Source organism: Paramisgurnus dabryanus, chromosome 15 (assembly GCF_030506205.2).
Source record: "Paramisgurnus dabryanus chromosome 15, PD_genome_1.1, whole genome shotgun sequence".
Lineage (NCBI taxonomy): Eukaryota > Metazoa > Chordata > Actinopteri > Cypriniformes > Cobitidae > Paramisgurnus > Paramisgurnus dabryanus.
In genome coordinates this window covers 24,621,331-24,640,049 of record NC_133351.1, presented here as the reverse complement: position 1 = coordinate 24,640,049, position 18,719 = coordinate 24,621,331, and the positions used below count along the sequence as shown (strand labels likewise).

The window sequence follows — 18,719 nt, the reverse complement described above, 5'->3', positions numbered from 1 at the left end:
ATTATCTAAAATATCCGAAAATGTGTTTGTCTGAAAAACGATGGACATATGCAACTCGGACAGCTTGGGGGTGAGTAAATCATGGGTTTAATATCATTTTTGGCCGAACTATCCCTTTAAGTCCATTGCCTTAAATTCCTTCTAGCAATTCAAACAATTTCCTTCCGCTACTAATAAGATTGAGTTTTTTTTTCAGTTAGCCTTTGTTTTTCTGTTTGTCCGTGTATGACTCAGAGTTCATCAGACGTCACCCAGCTGGCAGGAATCCACTGTGGTTCTTCTTGAGCGTGTTGTATAGCTGTGAACAGATCCATGCATGAATCTTGCAAGTCATTGTTCACAATCACACAGTCGAAGAACTGACTGTACTTAGCCTCCATGACCTTGCTTGCTTCCTCAATCTCCTCAAAGTCTTTGTCCTGAGACAACCAGATGAATAACATATAACAAAAGTCATAAAAACACTTCAGTTTACATCTACAGTACGTATCAAAAAATGTATGCAAGTATTAGCGTGTTAAACAGAATGCATTGTGCAGGACAAATGTTTGATTGTATAATGTGTATAAATATACAAGGTATTTCATACAGAATCCAAACACTTGAGTTTTTCAGATTTCTTAATGTAAAAGTGACAATTCTGTAATATAGCTCATGGTGCATTTGTCACAATTGACATCTAATGCAATGCATTGTGTGATGTAATCCTATACACTATAGTATATGCAGTCCACACAGCTATTAACTTACCGTGAAAGATCTCTTGATGTAGCTGTAGACAACAAAATTTGGGTCTTTTCTTGTTTGCTTCATGCATTCAGGAGATGGGGGCTTAACAAATATGATGTATGGCTTCAACTTCTTTGTTCTCACTGAATGAATGCACTGCAATACGTACATGTACATCACTGTTTGCAATTATTATACATAAGGACTTTAAGGGACACTCTACTTAAAAAGGCTAATTTTCCAGCTACCCTTGATTTTTACCTTTTTGGAATCCATTCAGCCGATCTTCGGGTCTGGCGGTACCACTTTTAGCATAGCTTAGCATAGTCCATTGAACCTGATTAGACCATTAGCATCGCGCCCAAAAATGACCAAAGAGTTACAAAATATTTCCTATTTAAAACTTGACTCTTACATCATGTACTAAGAAAAATAAAAGTTGTGGCCGATGGCTAGGAACTATACTCTCATTCTGGCGTATGATATGGTACTGCCAGACCCGGAGATCAGCTGAATGGATTCCAAAATTGTAAAAATCAAGCGTTTAACTCTAGGGGAGCTGGAAAATGAGCTTATTTTCAAAAAAGGTGGAGTCTACCTTTAAAGTTTGTTCAGACCAAGGATGATAACAACAGCAATGACATTTAAAAAAGGTCAATACCACAACTCTAGCATAGCAATAATGAAACAGATTTTTCCAGCTGATGAACGATAAAAAATTGACACCAAATCAAAATCCATTTAATTTGAAAGTGCTTGTGCAGGGTACAATTCATAACAATTATTGTCTGGTCTGGTTTGTATTTTAAAACACAGTGACACTTACATGAGGTTCAAGGTCAATAACACATATTTTCCCGCTGTCCAAAACATCTTTGACAGAGTCTATGCTGGTACCATACATGTGGCCTATATGTTCTCCATACTCCAGAAATCTGGACATTAGTGAAAACACAAGTGTCACAGTGTTACAAGATCATATTACATGGATTAACAAATGTAACAATTATGGATTCAAAATAGAAACAGTGACATTACTTATGATTGACGACCATATGGGCAAACACTTCCTTTGTGACAAAGTGATATTCACGCCCATTCATTTCTCCATGGTTTGGGAGACGTGTCGTGTCTAGAGAAAAAAATCCAACGTTAGCCAACCCAAACACGCAACATTATTTACAAAGAAGAGAGCATTTTTGATTTCAGTGATAGTCAGGACATTTTTTGTATGGTAAAGGTACAACATTTTTTGTCACTGTACCATTTAGGATATCTATGTACCTCTGAGTGTCGTTTTGATAAGGTACCGCACAGATGACAACTTTTATACCTTCATGAACCTTCATTTCTGAGAATGTATTAAAAAAGCACATTTAAGATAAAAGAGGCCACATACGGGGTATTGGTCCTTGGAAAGTATTGGGGTTGATTTTGATTAACCTTCTGCGTAGTTCATTTACACCAACTCCTGAAGGACCTATGCCAAACAGTCAAGAGAGTATGGTATTGCATAAAAACTGTAATTCCTCAATCAAATTTACTTAAACACAATATATTAAAGGACCCATTCAAGACAAAAAAGTATAATGGAACACTACTTTTGGTACACAAAACTTTTTCTCAGGGAATAAAATCCCCAATCACCCAGGATTGCCATACTTGCCATACACTGGAGAAAGTTTCAGGTATTTGGTACAGTACATGAAGGTGTGAGGATTTTACCGTACCCATGAGCACTATGAGACGGGGAGGATCGTCTATGTGGCGCTGGTAGTTTAACACCTCTTCATAAAGGTTGGCTGAGGTGGCACTGCAGGAATGACATGACGGCTTTTGTTTGCTGTATGATTTTCTCCACACACGCAGACTGTGCCGGAAGCCCGCTGATCGAAAAAAATCATTTTTGACATTTACCTCTATTTTTATATCACACCAAATACATTTATTAAGTATGATTCATACCTATGTATAAACTCTGCATGCATTCACCATTCTCACCCTCCTCTGAAACTGTACAAAACAAACATCTGTTCAACGTAAGGATTATAATCAATTAAACAAAAAGATTATTTCCAATTGGACCACATGTAGTTAAATACCAATGAAAACTTTGCTGGAATAGCCACAAAAGATGTATTATACTACTGTATTAGATTTATTCTTTAAAATAATCCATTGACTAAACAGCATCATACCTTTAAAGGGATAGTTCACCCAAAAATGAAAATTCAGTCACCATTTACTCACCCTCATGTTGTTACAAATCTGTATACATTTCTTTGTTCTGATGAACACAAAGGAAGATATTTTGTAACCAAACCATTCGGGGACCCCATTTACTTCTATAGCATTCGTTCTTCCTACTATGAAAGTGAATGGGGTCCACTAACGGTTTGGTTACAAACATTCTTCAAAATATCTTCCTCTCTGTTCATCAGAACAAAGAAATGTATGTGGGTTTTTAACAACAAAAGAGTGAGTAAATAATGACAGAATTTTAATTTTTGGGTGAACTATCCCTTTAATGTTTTCCTCATACCCTAATAAAAGACTTACCTACCCGACTCAAAGGCGTCTTCATCTGTGAAAACATAGATTATTGTGCTAAACCTGCTCATACAGCTCCATACAACTATCATATAGAATAGGAAGTTAAAATGAGAGATGGACATTCACCTGTGCATCTGTTATCATCAGTTTCCTCATCTTCCCCTACAGGACAAAGACAGTAAACTCAACACACTCACTCAGAAAATTTAATTTTGCAAAATGTACTTTAAATCCAAATCCTATTTCTTTCTTAATGCTCACTCCTGGTGTTGTTGTGCATAATTCATTATCACATTTCCAATTAAAACAACTCTTGCCCTTTTAACTCCTCTAGCCACCTGGCTGCATTATTTGGTATGTAATGACTATTTTCCACAATCAAATCATTTTTAATATATAAAATAAAGTCTTTTTTTCTCATTAAACATGCTTTTTGAGAAAAAAAAGAGAAACTCTTAAATGCCCGAGATGAGATACATACCAACATCAGCTGCACTCACTTCAGATATACATATGTGAAATAAAACAAAACAGAGTTAGACAACAACACCTATGCAACATGTAAAGAATAATACAGTATATAGGCAGCTGGTTGTTATCGCAAAAATAAGCCCTGACAGTGGGACCCGACGTGAAGCGTTGTATCACAACGAAGGGGCTTATTTCGCGATAACATAAGGCTGCCTGTACATTATCCAGCTTATTACACTGCTATTTACCTCATAAGTAAGGTAAGGAACATTAAATATTGATTTGAAATATGTCATTTGCTAATTTTTTACAAATGCAGGCCTTTTGTGAGAAAAAAAACATGTTTCCTTCGGTTTTAAGAGAAGACAAGACGTTCAAACACACTATCTGGTTTAATCATTTGTAAATATAATGTCATACAGTACTGTGCAAAAGTCTTAGGCCACCACCCCCAGACTTCTTGTTTCCTAAATATCATAAAAACATTAGTTTACATTTTTATACAGTTTTTAATACTACATACACATTTTCTGTATTTTCTGGATGTATTCTAATGAAGAGAATGAGAAACAATTATATATGATCACTATAACATTGCAAAAACAACAAATCTAATTCTGGCATGGTGGCCTAAGACTTTTGCACAGTACTGTATATTTTATTAAAATAAATTTATATTTATTTTTGTGTAATATTAAACTGTACCTAAAATGATTTGCAGCATCCGGGTTAACATGTGTTATTAGTTTTGATTGGCTGTTATCTGGGAATAACAAACCTGCAAATGTCCCGACCGGCCAATCAGAATCGAGCATTCCATCGTTTAATAAAGTAATTATATAAGTAGCAGACTCTTACAAAACATTGGTTGAGTATAAGGTGGACAGGACTAATGAACTGATCATGAGTAAAGGATGAGGACAGAAGCAGCTCGCTTTCAAGCTTCTTTACAGCAATTAGATCAGGAAGGTGAAAGGGCAGGGATAAGACCCGGGTGCATATGGTGCCAAGCAGCATCTTACAGAGTGCACAGTAGTTTATACATGTATGTGCATGTGGGTATAAAGCTATCTTTGTGTGAAGTAATAAGTGAGTGAGTAACGACAAAAAGAGTAAAGTGAGGATTTATTTCTGGCACATCTTTTTTATAGTGCTGTTTAAGGGTTAAGACTTGGGTTTAGGGTAAGGGTAATGGTTATGCACTTAGCTTACTGTAAACTACGTACAAGGCCTGATGCAGGTGTGAGCTTGATAAGGTTGTGACCACCACAGCTCCCTTTGCTTGCTGCAGAAAAGAAACAACATATTTATGTTTGCTCCAAACTGTATTAATGTAGTAACTCTAGATAAAGAGATTTATGTAAATTAATTTGTGTACTGTCTGAAATGGTTATTGGAAGGAATGAGGCCAGCATAAGATGAGGCACTGTGGAGTTTCCTGGCCTGCCACCACCGGATGTCCCTCTGGTCTACAATCTCCAGCAGGTCACTTTTACTGAAGGCCATGCCTGCATCTGGACAGGGGGTTGAAGGGTCCTGCTGAGGACTGTAATCCATCATTGCTCTCACATACAGCTAACACAAGACAGTCGTTGAATAATGTTAGTGAATCTAACATGAAAGGGATCAAACTGGAAGGCAAATTATTGACTGGAGCTGTTGACAGGAACAAAAACTGGCATTTTTGGGGGAAAATACTGACAGGTGTCATTACTGTAGATATTTCATGCACACTTACAGTTGCTTGGCTGTTGGTGGGTTGTGGCGAATTAGGGATCACTTTAAAAAGAATATTTCCTTGGGATTGTACCTGTGATAGTAAAGTATGGGACACGGCATGATTGGATTTGGTAATTATACTAGGAACATTTTGAAAATCATATTTATTCTTAATCATAGTTGGGGATGTTATAAGAGACACAGGACAGTTTTATTTAATCTTGTGTTTACCAGAATCTGGATGACCTGCTCAGGCTCCAGTCCATGTACTGGGCATCCATTCACCTCTATTAGCTTATCACCAGGATACAGGAGTCCTGGAGCACATACACACACAATCATAACTATAAACTAGTTGCTTTTTGGCAAAATGTATGTAAATCGTGTAGATTTTTTTGGGTGGTCGGCAATCATAATAAACATCCCACGAAATATCACAGACTGGAGTGGGGTGAGACCATAGGCGTCTCTCGAGCTGTATTTCCCCCTGAAACATCTTTGGTACAGCACTTGCAGTTTTTTGGCCAATCAGATTCAAGATAACACCTTTGTCTTTTTTGGACTTTTGGCCAATTGAGATATTCGGATTAGCATCGTCTTCCATTCTGGATCAAGACAACTTTCCTGAGCACAATGGTTAACTTGCCAAATGAGGTAAGTAAGTGTGTCATGACACATTTTTTCCCCAATGTTACGAATTTGGTAAAGGGACACTCCACTTTTAAAAAAATATGCACATTTTCCAGCTCCCCTAGAGTTTAACATTTGATTTTTACAGTTATGGAATCCATTCAGCCGATCTCCAGGTCTGGCGGTAGCACTTTCATTTAATCTAATTAGACTATTTAGCATTGCACTCAAAAATAACCCTTTTTTTTTAATAAATTTGACTTTTCTGTAGTTTCATCGTGTACTAAACCTTAAAAGTTAAATTAAATTAAATTAAAAGTTGCGATTTTGTAGGCCGATATGGTTAGGAACTATACTCTCATTCTGGCGTAATAATCAATGACTTTGCTGCCGTCACATGGCTGCAGCAGGCGCAATGATATTACGTAGCGCCTGAAAGTAGTCCGCTTGGTTACTTTCAATAGCAGGGAACTATTTTTCGGGCACTGCATAATATCATTGTGCCTCCTGCAGCCAGGTTACGGCAGCAAAGTCCTTGATTATTAAGCCGGAATGAGAGTATAGTTCCTAGCCATATCTGTCTAGAAAATCGCAACTTTTAGTTGTCCGTCGGTCTTAGTACACGATGTAACTACAGAAGAGTCAAGTTTTTAAATAGGAAAAATATCTAAGCTCTTTTGGCTTATTTTTGAGCGCAATGCTAAATGGTCTAATCAGATTCAATGGATTATGCTAAGCTATGCTAAAAGTGGTACCGCCAGACCCAGAGATTGGCTGAATGGATTTCAATACGGTAAAAATCATGTGTTTAACTCTAGGGGAGGTGGAAAATTAAAAGAAGTTGAGTGTCCCTTTACGCAGGTAAGCTAACATTAAGCTATTAAAATGCCATGTCAGAATGAATCGGAATATGAATCCGAATAGCGTGTATTTTTGTAAACTTTATTGTAATTGTCATTTTGGAGCCAATCACAAACATAAACTATTGGCTGACTGAAACAAATACATAGCAATTCGTTTTGGTATTTTCACTTTAATTTTTCAATTAATAAGTAAACTATCAGATATGTGTGAATTGAACAGTATGCATCTGACATGATACTCACCACTGCGATCTGCTAGTCCTCCATGTATCACCCTTGCAATTAAGATGTTCCCTGTTTTCTCATCCTTCTTAATTGTTGCCCCCTAAAAATGAGAAAACAGAATAGTCAAAATTACCAGCCTGTCAATGACAGTGACACATCATGTGGTGATTCCCACAGGGGAAAGGTATGCCGTCATTTAACCTCTGCACATAAGTGAAGGGAGACAGTGGGTGGAATGGAGATTACATTATAATGAAACACTGGTAGTTTGCATAAAGTATTTTTCCTTTCCCCTATTAAAATGCAGAAAAAACATTTAAGTACACCAAAGCATTGCTGTATTTGAGTGTCCCTGCCAGCACAGCACTCTGCAACATAAGATCAACCAATGGCATGAGCTTGGTGCGGGACATCTGTTTAACTGACCTATGTTAGTAGTACATGGGGGAATGCTCAGAAAACTTTTTAGTCATTCTAGTAGTGTTAAAAGTACACACTTCACCTCTAGACACATGTATATGAAGAAAGAATGAAAGAATTAAGTGTCTTAAAGTTTAAGAGAAGGGACAGACTCATACTTATGGTGGAAGGGTAAATAACTGAATGAATTGTTCATGCGGATGGTATATTATGAACAAGAGGTACACGGAAAAAAAATCTGGACATAGGTTGCACATGATTAAATTCGTTTTTTTAAAGATGAAATTAACATAAATTAAAATACATTTCATTTTAAGAAAACTTGATTCTACGGAAGAGGATTAGGGCCACTGGTGAAAAAAATATTTGAATTCTGACTTTAATCTCAGAATTCTGACTTTAATCTCAGAATTCTGACTTTAATCTCAGAATTCTGAGATTAAAGTCAGAATTCTGAGAATAAAGTCAGAATTCAAAAAAAAATCATGTTGAACTGGTGTACATAATTAAATTATGTAGATCCAACAATTTTTTAAGAAAAATCATTTTAAGAAAACTTAATTTAATCATGTGCAACCAGAGATTTTTTTTCAGTGTAATTCAGGGTTTCCCGCAGCATATTTCACTTAAGGCGGCCCACCTAAGTTTGGAAACCCTACCGCCTTAAGGTCATCCAAAAATAAAATAAAAAAATAAATAAATCGCTGCACAAAAGGCCGTCAAGTGCATCTCGGAGGATAGCGCATACGCGCATCACAACGCAAGCGGGGACGCGCACCACACGGCCGAAATGAGAAAGACATGGTCCGGACCGTCACTGTCTGGAGGATAACTAGCCAGTTGATAAAACATCTAGGAGAATAGCGCAGATGCGCTTCATACTGCGAGCATGCACGCGCACCACACAGCGGAAATGAGATAAGACGTGGTCCGTCATGTCTGGAGGATAGCCAGTTGATAAAACACGTGTCCGTGAGAACTGTAAGTGGATTTATGTTTTGGGTTAATTTAAAGCAACACTATGTAGTTTTTTTTACATTTAAATAATGTCTCTAAAATTATTTCAGTGAGAGAACAACTTTTAACTGGACAAATTGTACTGTTGCTGCAACCTGAGCAGCCTCCTAGCTGCTACAAGCACACTCTGAAAGTGGTGGTGGAGGGTAGAGCACACAGCCCCGCCCCTCCCCCTACCTGCAGAAGAGCGTCTGATACCAGCCACTGTTGCGCTTTTCAACCACATGGGGAGCTGTAAGTCATTTTTACATGGAAACTCCATAGTGTTGCTTTAAGCCTGTTATTGTATTAGTCTATATTTCTTTCAATTTTAAAGTAAGTTAGCTGGTGATTTTGTTCTTTAAGCAACCTGCTAAGGTTTCACGTGCCTGTTGATTAGATATAATTGTTGAGCGCTCTTGATCACGTTATTTATGTGCATTATTTACATGCTACAGTAGTTACACTCCTTTAAGATAATGTAATTAATAGTGGGAAATAATCAGTTTTTAAAATTTTTGCGTTATCTATCATCGTTCGCCAGACGTTCTACAACATCTGCTTTTAGTAGTGTTTATTAACCCTTTAGTTTTACTTCATCACGCAGCTAATCCTGTTAGAGGTAAAAACATTTTATTCATTAATAATCTAGTATGTGTTCATAGTTTCTTCAAAATTAAGTTTTATTTGAGTGTTTTAAAAATAAATATTTTATTTATTTATTTATTTTATTAAAATATTTAAATTTTCATCATGACGCATACGTCCCGCCCCTTTGATTGCCACGCCCTCGGCTACATCCACCCGCCCAACCCTACCACCTTAACTAATACATTTTTTGCGGGAAACCCTGTAATTGCCTGTTTGCTGTGTTGTGCCACTCTAGTTTTTCCTCTGCATGTTTCGTAAAAACAAAACCAACAAACTCAGCAAAGTGAACGTGAGGTGAGAGAAGAGGAACACAGTCATGGTTATTTCCCCATCTTTGACTTTTTCTTCTTACTAGAAAGGCAAAGTTTTGCATGATTTTCATCGTTTGGTCTAGAAACCATCAAGCTTTTTGATAGGGAAGTCTTTTCAGTTTTACTTCCTAGTGCCTGGCTTGATGACGACTTGTGGGAAGATTTTGGTGCTGTGCGAAGAACATCCATGCAAGAGCTGAGAGAAGTTGAAGAACAGATGTTGTTGAGGATGATAAAAATGATAATGAGATGCGCAGACGGGTGGCAGAAGAGCTGGTGAAAATTTTTTTGGCTGGCATTTTTACCTGGCTGGGCGAGTTGGGCACACTGGCTGTTCTTGATATGCTTTGTGGTCTGTGAGCATAAGCCACATGCAGAAATTTTACAAGACCCCAAGTTTGTCCACTACTTCCACCAAGAGACTTAAGGCCTGGGCGTTCTCCTCAACGGTGTCTGTCATTTTGACATAATCACTGGAGCTCTGTTCCATACTGCCGGCAACAGTACAGACTGTAGACCTCAGCTCATCCAAGCTTTGTTGTTTTGTGGAAAGGACAGATGAATAGGTGGAGTGGTTTGTGTGTCTTTGAAACAGAGAGCTGGACAGGAATGCAGGCCACAGCCGGGTGGCCAACACATTTGGGGGTATACTAGAGATGAGTGAGTGATGGCTGTGGTTTTACTTTGATTCCCTCTACAGTGTTGGTCTTTAATTATGGTCTCTATGCCATTGGTACAGTTGTCTATAGGTTATGAAAGAGAAAAGAAAAATTCAGGACTTTGATTCCTTTGATAAAGTTTGTAAAAAAGCATGAATGGAAAGTGTTTGGACATCCAAATGAAACTTACCCACGATAACTGAGCCATAAACAGCTGGAGTAGACATTCCCCTGAAAGCTGGACAGTTTGAAAACACAGTTTGCAGGTCCCAGTTGACTGATACCTTGGCAATGAGCATGGATGTGCTGGGGGTGTGGAGGACAAGAGACCTGTGGAGGAAGATAAACCTCCTGCAGACACCAAGAGATGCCCTGAGCATAAACGCCTGGCTAAAGCCAATTCATCCACAGTGAGTCACCTAAGGATGTGCCAGCCACTGGGCTTTTCCTTTCCAATGCACATATAAGTAAAAAAAATTAGATGATGATATTAACCAAAAATAAGACCTGTAATCTTAGAATACAGAAAAATCATGCCTTTGCAAATGCTCTTTAGTTTGTCATGCATGTAGATGCAAAAATTTTATGAATAAGATAGCACAGTGCAGGGCAAACTAAACAGCAGGAGTGGTAGGATTTGTATTTATGTACTAAAAATGAGACTCGAAGGCTTTCAAAAGCCCATTATTATGTAACAATACAGCACTTAACATAAATGAAAACAAAAAGCATTCCAAGTGCGCAATTGCAAAAATCACCATATGCATTATTTTATATTACATTGTAATGTACTATAGTGAATGTGGAGCATTTATGCAGGATTAAAGCAAAGCTGTTCACTAACATTTGAGATAACAATGACAATGAGCGGATCCTCACCAAATGCTGCTTGTTCTTCACAAGGCAAACGATCCTCATGACCTCTTCATCTGTAGGCAATTCATCAGGAAGAGGAGGCAGCACTGGACCGTAGTCTCTCTGAGCCACAAAATCATGGGCAGAGAGCAAAGCCTGGAGAGAAATACATGTGCAATAAGACTATCCACTGCAATAAAAACGTGTTTAGCATATTAAAGGGATAGGTCGCCCAAAAATGATAATTACCCCATAATTTACTCACCCTCAAGCCATCTGAGATACATACTGTGGTGTGAAAAAGAGTTGGCTCCCTTCCTGATTTTTTTGCGTGTTTGTTACACTTAAATGCTTCAAATCATGAAACACATTTAAATATTAATCCAAGAGACCACAAGTAAACACAACATGCAATTTTAAATGAAGGTTTTTATTATAAAGGAAAAACAAAATCCAAACACACATGGCCTTGTGTGAAAAATGGCTTGCCCCCTAAACCTAATAACTGGTTGGGCCACACTTAGCAGCAACAACTGCAATCAAGCGTTTGCGATAACTTCCAATGAGTCTGTTAGAGCGCTGTGGAGGATTTTGTCCCACTCATCCTTGCAGAATTGTTGTAATCCAGCCCCATTGGAGGGTTTTCGAGCATAAACTGCATTTTTTAGGTCATGCCACGGCATCTAAATAGGATTGAGGTCAGGACTTTGACTTGGCCACTCTAAAGTCTTCATCTTGTTTTTCTTCAGCCATTCAGAGGTGGACTTGCTGGTGTGTTTTGGATTATTGTCCTGCTGCATAACCCAAGTTTGCTTCAGCTCAAGGTCACAAACAGATGGCCAGACTTTGTCCTTCGGGATTTTTTGTTAGAGAGCAGAATTCATGGTTCCATTTATCACAGCAAGTCTTCCAGGTCCTGAATCAGCAAAACAGCCCCAGACCATCACACCACCACCACCATATTTTACTGTTGGTATGATGTTCTTTTCTGAAATGCTGTGTTACTTTTACGTCAGATGTAATGGGACACACACCTTCCAAAAAGTTCAACTTTTGTCATGTCATTCCACAGAGTATGTTCTCAAAAGTCTTGGGGATCATTAAGATTTTTTTGGCAAAACTGATAGAATTTCGATATAAGACAAGAGGATATTGAGTTATCCCTATCTGTAGAAAACACACGGTTCTCGCAAGAGTCTCTTCTCAATGGATCTAATGCGCAAGAGCCTCTAATGGAAGCTAGCTATTTTCGTTTGTAAAGTTTTAAAAATTTATATTTCTCTTATAAAATTGCATTGATTACCCTCAGAAGACCTGTTTTTAACCCCCTGGAGCAGTTTGGATTACTTTTGCTAAGGATGAATGCACATTCTTTGGGCTTGAAGGAGGTAGACCCCATATACAATCGTTATAAAGCTTGAAAGGAAGAGCTAGGACATTTTCTAAAACAACTGAAAATGTTTGTCTGAATGATGATGGCCATACAGTATGTATCTGGAATGGCTTGAGGGTGAGTAAACCATAGGGTAATTTTTATTTTTGGACAAACTATCGCTCTCTAACATTAACCAGGACACTAATTCATGATTTGAATACTTGAATAGGAATCCATAACTAGACCGACAACTCCATGTTTTCTTTCTCTAACCTGCATATGAGGGTTTCTCAGCAAAAGTTCTAGCTCTTGTGCATGAGAAGAAGGGCTGGCCAGTCTTTGCACACTGGACAGAATCTATAAGACAGAAGAAAAGCTGATCAGGAAAGGTTAAAGAAAAAAAAATTCTGACATTATTTTATGTAGCTCCAAAATTTGGTGTGAAACATACAATTTGTGGTGCCATCAAGCACTGAAGATTATGAAAAGACATAAAAAGTAATCCATATGCCTTTCCATATCCATTTCTTAGTTCACTGGATAGCTTTGTGTGATGAATTTAAATTGACATTCACATTTATGCATTTGGCAGACGCTTTTACATTGATATTTTATCAGTATATGTGTTCTCTTGGAATTGAACCAGCAGCCTTTGCGTTAGCTTTGCTTACACAATGTTTCACCAATTGAGCTAAATGACATAAGACTAAAATATAAAACAGCAAATTAACTCTTTCACCGCCATTGACAAGATATCTCGTCAATTAAGAGAAAACGCTTCCCCGCCAATGACGAGATTTTCCGTCTTTCCCCAATACCGCTATTATCTACCAGGTGGCGTCCTTCCGCAACTTTTTAAACCCGGAAGTATTGCCCTATGGCAAGCGGCTGCATGTCCGTGTCTGTTTTAAAGATCGCTCTGAATGGGATCTCTATGAAAAGTCCGTCACAAAAATAGAATTATCTCTGCTTTTTGCTCAAAATGTGGTGTTTTTGCAGAAACCTACCCATATTCAAAAGCTGATTACAAATGAACCACTGAAGGTAGGATGAAACGGTTTTTTTTGTTTGAAAGCAGAGGGTCTGTTCTTTCATTTGGTATATTGTATGTTTATATATTTAAAGAAGAACATTTTCTGGAAGGCATTAAACTTTGGTGAAAATCATGAAAAACGCTGGCGCTGGCTGGCAACTTTTTTTAAAAACGCTGGCGGTGAAAGAGTTAAGAGTTCATATGCAAAACCTGAAAAAAAGTGCATCTAACATTTTTTCTTGTAAATAAGCATTTTTATCAGACTGTTATGTTTAGGTAAAGTAATTCTACTTGGTAATTAAAAGGTTATTAGCCTTATTTTCACAGATGCCACTTTTGTCATTAAAGAAACACTATGTAGTCTTTCGACCTTTAAAAAATTTTATTTATCTAAAATTATTTCAGTGGTAGAACAACTCTTAAAGGAACATACTGACTTTTTGGAATTTTAGCTTATTCACCATATCCCCTAGAGTTAGATAAATCCATACATACCTTTTAAATCTCCGTGAGTGCGCTAACTCTGTCTGACGCAACCACCGCTAGCCTAGCTTAGCACAAAGACTGGTTCAAGTTGGACAAGTTAATGGCTCCTGCTAGCTATAGCATACTGCTCCCAATAAGTGACAAAATAACACCAACATTTTCCTATTTATAACTTTTGATATGTATAGTCACAGCATGCACAAATAACAAGGTCATATGAGACACAGCCGCCCACATAGCAATGCTTTGCCTTCTGAGAATATAGTTCCCTGTATGTATATGGTTAAAAGATGGCGGTGTTATTTGTACACGATGTGACTATACAAATCAAAACTTATAAATAGGAAAATGTTGGCATTATTTTGTCACTTATTGGGAGCAATATGCTAGCAGGAGCCATTAACTTCCAGTCTTTGTGCTAAGCTAGGCTAGCGGTGGGTGCGTCAGACAGAGTTACGGGACGCACGGAGATGAAAAGGGTAAGTATGAACTTATCTAACTCTAACCCTGGGGGATATGGTGAATAAGCTAAAGTCCCAAAAAGTCGGCGTGTTCTTTTTACTGGATGAATTCTAAGCTGCTGCAACCTGAGTGGCCTCCTAGCGGCTTAAACCACACACTTTAAGTTGGGTGGTGTGTAGTAGCACACAGCCCCGCCCCTGCCTGCAGAAGAATGTCTGATACCAGGCACTGTTGCGCTTTTCAACCACATGGGGGAGCCGTAAGCCAATCTTACATGGAGAACTACATAGTGTTGCTTTAATGAAAAATTCATAGTGTTTTGTACATAAGGGAGACTTTTCAATTTTTCTGAACTATCCCTATACAGAAATGTCACTGTACGCCGAATGAACAGCTGGGCAAACACTGACCTCTTGAGATAGTCTTGAAGAATAAGGCAGGTGTGGGATTGGGACATCTCGACTGTATTGGACGAGACACTCATATACCTGGGAAACAAAACAAATACAGATTTCAATTGTGAAACCTGTGTTAAATAATGTCTAGTTGAAGACTGTATATTCTTGGCTACGTGTATTGGGGTTATGTCTTACCCTGAGAAGAGAGTATAGCCAGGGTGCACTGAGTAGACTGTACAGAAGATCAGCACCATTAATATCTCTGTCTATGGACAATCGCACTTCCTCTACCACTTCTGTCAAAATCTGAGCCAGACTTACATCTGAGAGAGAGAGAGAGACAGCAATAAACTGAATGCATGCAGCATGTATGTAGTGGAAATGATCAAATCGTTTAAATAAGATTTAGTATTTACTTTGTATAACTTGTTTAAAACACACACACACAAAAGATTTGTTGATTCAACTTTAAAAAAAGTAAGTGTGTGGACTGCCTTCAAAATTTTTTGTTAAATAAACTTATAGATATTGGTGTACTCAACTTTCAGCAGCTCTTTAAAGTTAGCTAATATTTTTAAGTTGAATTAACCAACAATTTTAAGGTGGAACTTACTTTTTTTAAGTTGAACCAACAAATATTTTATTACAAGTGCAACCCCAAACATGTTAAGATAAAAATAATGCAGATGATCTGACAAATACAGTTATCATTATGAGTATCTTTCACATCTTACCAATGTCATTATGGTCAGGTTGTGTCACTGGCTCCGCCTCCATTGACTGGCGCATATCAAGCTCCACTGCAGTGCAATGAAACAAATCAGTGTACAGAATTTAAAGGCAGAATAGACTGGATTTTCAACATTTAATTACAAATCTAAAACCAAAGCTGGCAGTAACATCACACACTGAGATACACTAACACAGCTAAAGGATGTTTAATTTGGTTTGAAGAGGTACAACCCTTCATTATACATAATGATCCATTCTGTACCTAAAAGGTGCAAAGTGGTACCTCATATCTGAAACAATGATAACTTTTGTAGTTTTTTTCTGATATTGTAGTTTAAAAGCACAAATTATGATAGCTAATTTTCCTACAATTTAAAAGGTTTAATTTAACTCCCCACCCAGACCTTTACATGAATTTTTTTTTACATTTTCTCAAAAACTAAAAATCACACAATACTCAAATCCACGAATGTCTATTAATATATGGTAATCCTAAAATGTCATGAGGAGTCACCCATATATACAAATAGTGTCATTTATTAAAAAGTTATCAATAAAAAAATTCAAACAATTGCACTAAATATTGAGACTGAAATACAAACAACACACATTGACTTTGAGCTGGTGTCTGACACAGGGCTAAATGATGTCAAAATCAGAGCATGATCCCTCACTTACCTCCTTACACTGCTTCTCCAAAACCCACAATACTTTCTACATCCCACGATCAGACCAGGTGGCTGTGGAGCATCTTTTCATTTGTGCTTCAAGTGATGTGCTGCCTGTGGCTTACAAATACGAGAGTGATTTTACTACGAAATGTCACCGGAAGTGCAGATTGTAATCCTTTTCTATCCAATTTAATCCTGCAAGGGAGCGATCTCTCTCTTTCTCTCTCTGTGTGAGAATTTACATAGGACCGCCTGCCACTCAAAGCTTCTTACAGTACCTCTTCCTGCTTTTTGAGCTCTCAGGATACACACTGTAGTCTTACCAACTTTACAATTAAAATAAGAGGCTTGACATTTATTAACATCAAATAAATCTAAGGATATCACTGTAACACAACAAAGTCGATCAGATTTGACAATGCCAGCAAACAACAAACATTGACACAAAATTGAGTGCTTCTGTGAAAAAAAACCTGAATCATTAGCATACAAACATCAAATGCTTGTATTTGAATATTAATGCTAAGAGCCATGTTTGTGATGGGGTTAAGTAAATCTCTTTTTCCATTTACTTTTTGCATTTGGTAGATGCAAACCTACTATGACCTTTGCCTTGCTAGCAGGTGATATACATAAATAAAGCTCACTGATGTCAATTCCTCCTTTTCAATCTCTAAATCTGGTCCATAAATATACATCAGAAGACAGGGGAAGAAATAACACCAACAAGAGTTTCATTTCCCAGTCATGTAACTTTTATTAATATGTCAGTAGTCTAAAAATGTCAATTTGAATGTCGTTTACAAGTTACAGTGATGTGCAAATAATAAGGTGAACAATGACAGTGCAGGTAATCTATAAACCATCAACCCTTCTAAAAGAAAAAATAAAACTGTAAATTTGACAGCAGATGTGCTGTCTTTATAAGCAAAAAGATTAATATATACAATCACACAATCTCTGACCTTGTCGTTAAGGCTTTTGAAAACATTCATGAAATGACCTAAAAAAAGCGTATTGCTCAAGTTTTGTCAGTGGTCAAATGAAGAATTCAAATGCAAAAACCTCTTAAAGTCCCACTGGGTTTTTGTTTATATGTCTATCTGGTGATTTTTACATTCTTTAATACAGGCAATGTACAAATTCAACATTCATCACCATTGCTGAATGGGGGCGGGGACCATTTTGTATATTCATACATCCGCGTATACTAAATGAGGCAAGGGTGCAGAGCTTTATTTAAGCCATTTAAAAGCATGAGAAAATCACTGTGACAGGTAAAACTATTTTATATGCTATTATAATGTTCAAAGATTTGTTTTTATTAGAAAAAATTCTTGACTAGAGAGATTTTAAAGGAAAACACCACAGTTTTTCAATATTTTACTATGTCCTTACCTTATATTAGACAAATTAATACATAGCTATCTTTTTTCATTGCTCGCACCTAACCTTTGTACAGCGTGTTGTGAATGTGTTAGCATTTAGCCTAGCCCCATTCATTCCTTAGGATCCAAACAGGGATGAATTTAGAAGCCACCAAACACTTCCATGTTTTCCCTATTTAAAGACTGTTACATGAGTAGTTACACGAGTAAGAGTGGTGGCACAAAATAAAATGTGGCGATTTTTTTAAGCAGATAAAAAATGAGAACTATATTGTATGGCGGAAGAGCACTTAGTTTGCAGCACTTCGACCTTGGGCGCAGTAATATCGATGAAAGTTTGAGCGAGAGGGGGAGTAGACAGGAGTAATGATGTTAATGCGCGCCGAGGTCGAAGTGCTGTAAAAAAAATGCTCCTCCGCCATACAATATAGTGCAGAGAGCATTCGGTCAACAGCATTATCTAATTTTTGACGGAGGTGGCATTTAACAGCTTTTGCATCTGAGGTCCTCAAATATTGCTTGTGATTTAAAAAAAAAAATCTTATTGCATTGTGTTGCATGCCAGTTTTTCAGTCATTGTCAAAAATGAAAATGAAATGCATTACAAAACACGTATACTAACATTTAAATAGCAGACTTCATAAAGTTAAGAAAGTTATAATATTTTCAAATAATAAATGAAATGAACAAGTCAAATAGTGTTTCATGAGCATGCCTGTGTGCTGTCAAATGCTAAACAGCAAACATTCCTTAAAAATATCCTTGATGTTTTAGTAACACAAATTTGAAATTCATTAAAATAAATCACAACATTACCAAACCTTAATAAGAAATATTGGTAAAACTGTATTTTAAAATGTCCTTGTTATACATTTGACATGTATTTACAGTATAGTAATAAAAGTACAGTAAATTAGGCATAACTAAGAATTCAATCCAAACCTTAACCGTGAAGTAAATACATGTTGTTAATAAATATTACTCAGTGCTTATGTGTGTAACAAGGACACCCTAAAATAAAGTGTAATTTAGGCTATTATAAACAACTATTACTACAATCATACAATTTTCTAGATTATAATACAGCTTTGT

At 37.1% G+C, this 18,719-nt stretch overlaps 1 protein-coding gene across 1 annotated transcript; it reads right to left on the bottom strand.

The window, feature by feature from the left end:
- Positions 1-135: 135 nt before the first annotated feature.
- Positions 136-16,393, bottom strand: mpp4a (MAGUK p55 scaffold protein 4a). Its single transcript, XM_065293325.2, has 21 exons — positions 16,247-16,393; positions 15,571-15,636; positions 15,032-15,159; positions 14,849-14,926; positions 12,731-12,814; positions 11,107-11,238; positions 7,209-7,290; positions 5,704-5,789; positions 5,492-5,563; positions 5,132-5,328; positions 4,980-5,038; positions 3,764-3,781; positions 3,409-3,444; positions 3,293-3,313; positions 2,695-2,742; positions 2,460-2,615; positions 2,129-2,209; positions 1,768-1,861; positions 1,556-1,664; positions 751-885; positions 136-419 (listed from the first exon to the last, which is right to left on the bottom strand). The coding sequence occupies exons 2-21, from the start codon at positions 15,623-15,625 to the stop codon at positions 231-233; spliced, it is 1,860 nt and encodes a 619-aa protein (XP_065149397.2). The 5' UTR covers positions 15,626-15,636; positions 16,247-16,393; the 3' UTR covers positions 136-230.
- Between the last annotated feature and the right edge of the window lie 2,326 nt (positions 16,394-18,719).

What these genes read in the sequence shown, in the direction of transcription:
- mpp4a (XM_065293325.2), bottom strand. Translation starts at nt 15,625, where the DNA reads ATGCGCCAGTCAATGGAGGCGGAGCCAGTGACACAACCTGACCATAAT. An exon ending in ACCTGACCATAATGACATTG is followed by an intron (nt 15,160 to 15,570) that starts GTAAGATGTGAA and finishes TCTCTCTCTCAG; the next exon opens with ATGTAAGTCTGGCTCAGATT. An exon ending in ACATCAAGAGATCTTTCACG is followed by an intron (nt 420 to 750) that starts GTAAGTTAATAG and finishes TGGTTGTCTCAG; the next exon opens with GACAAAGACTTTGAGGAGAT.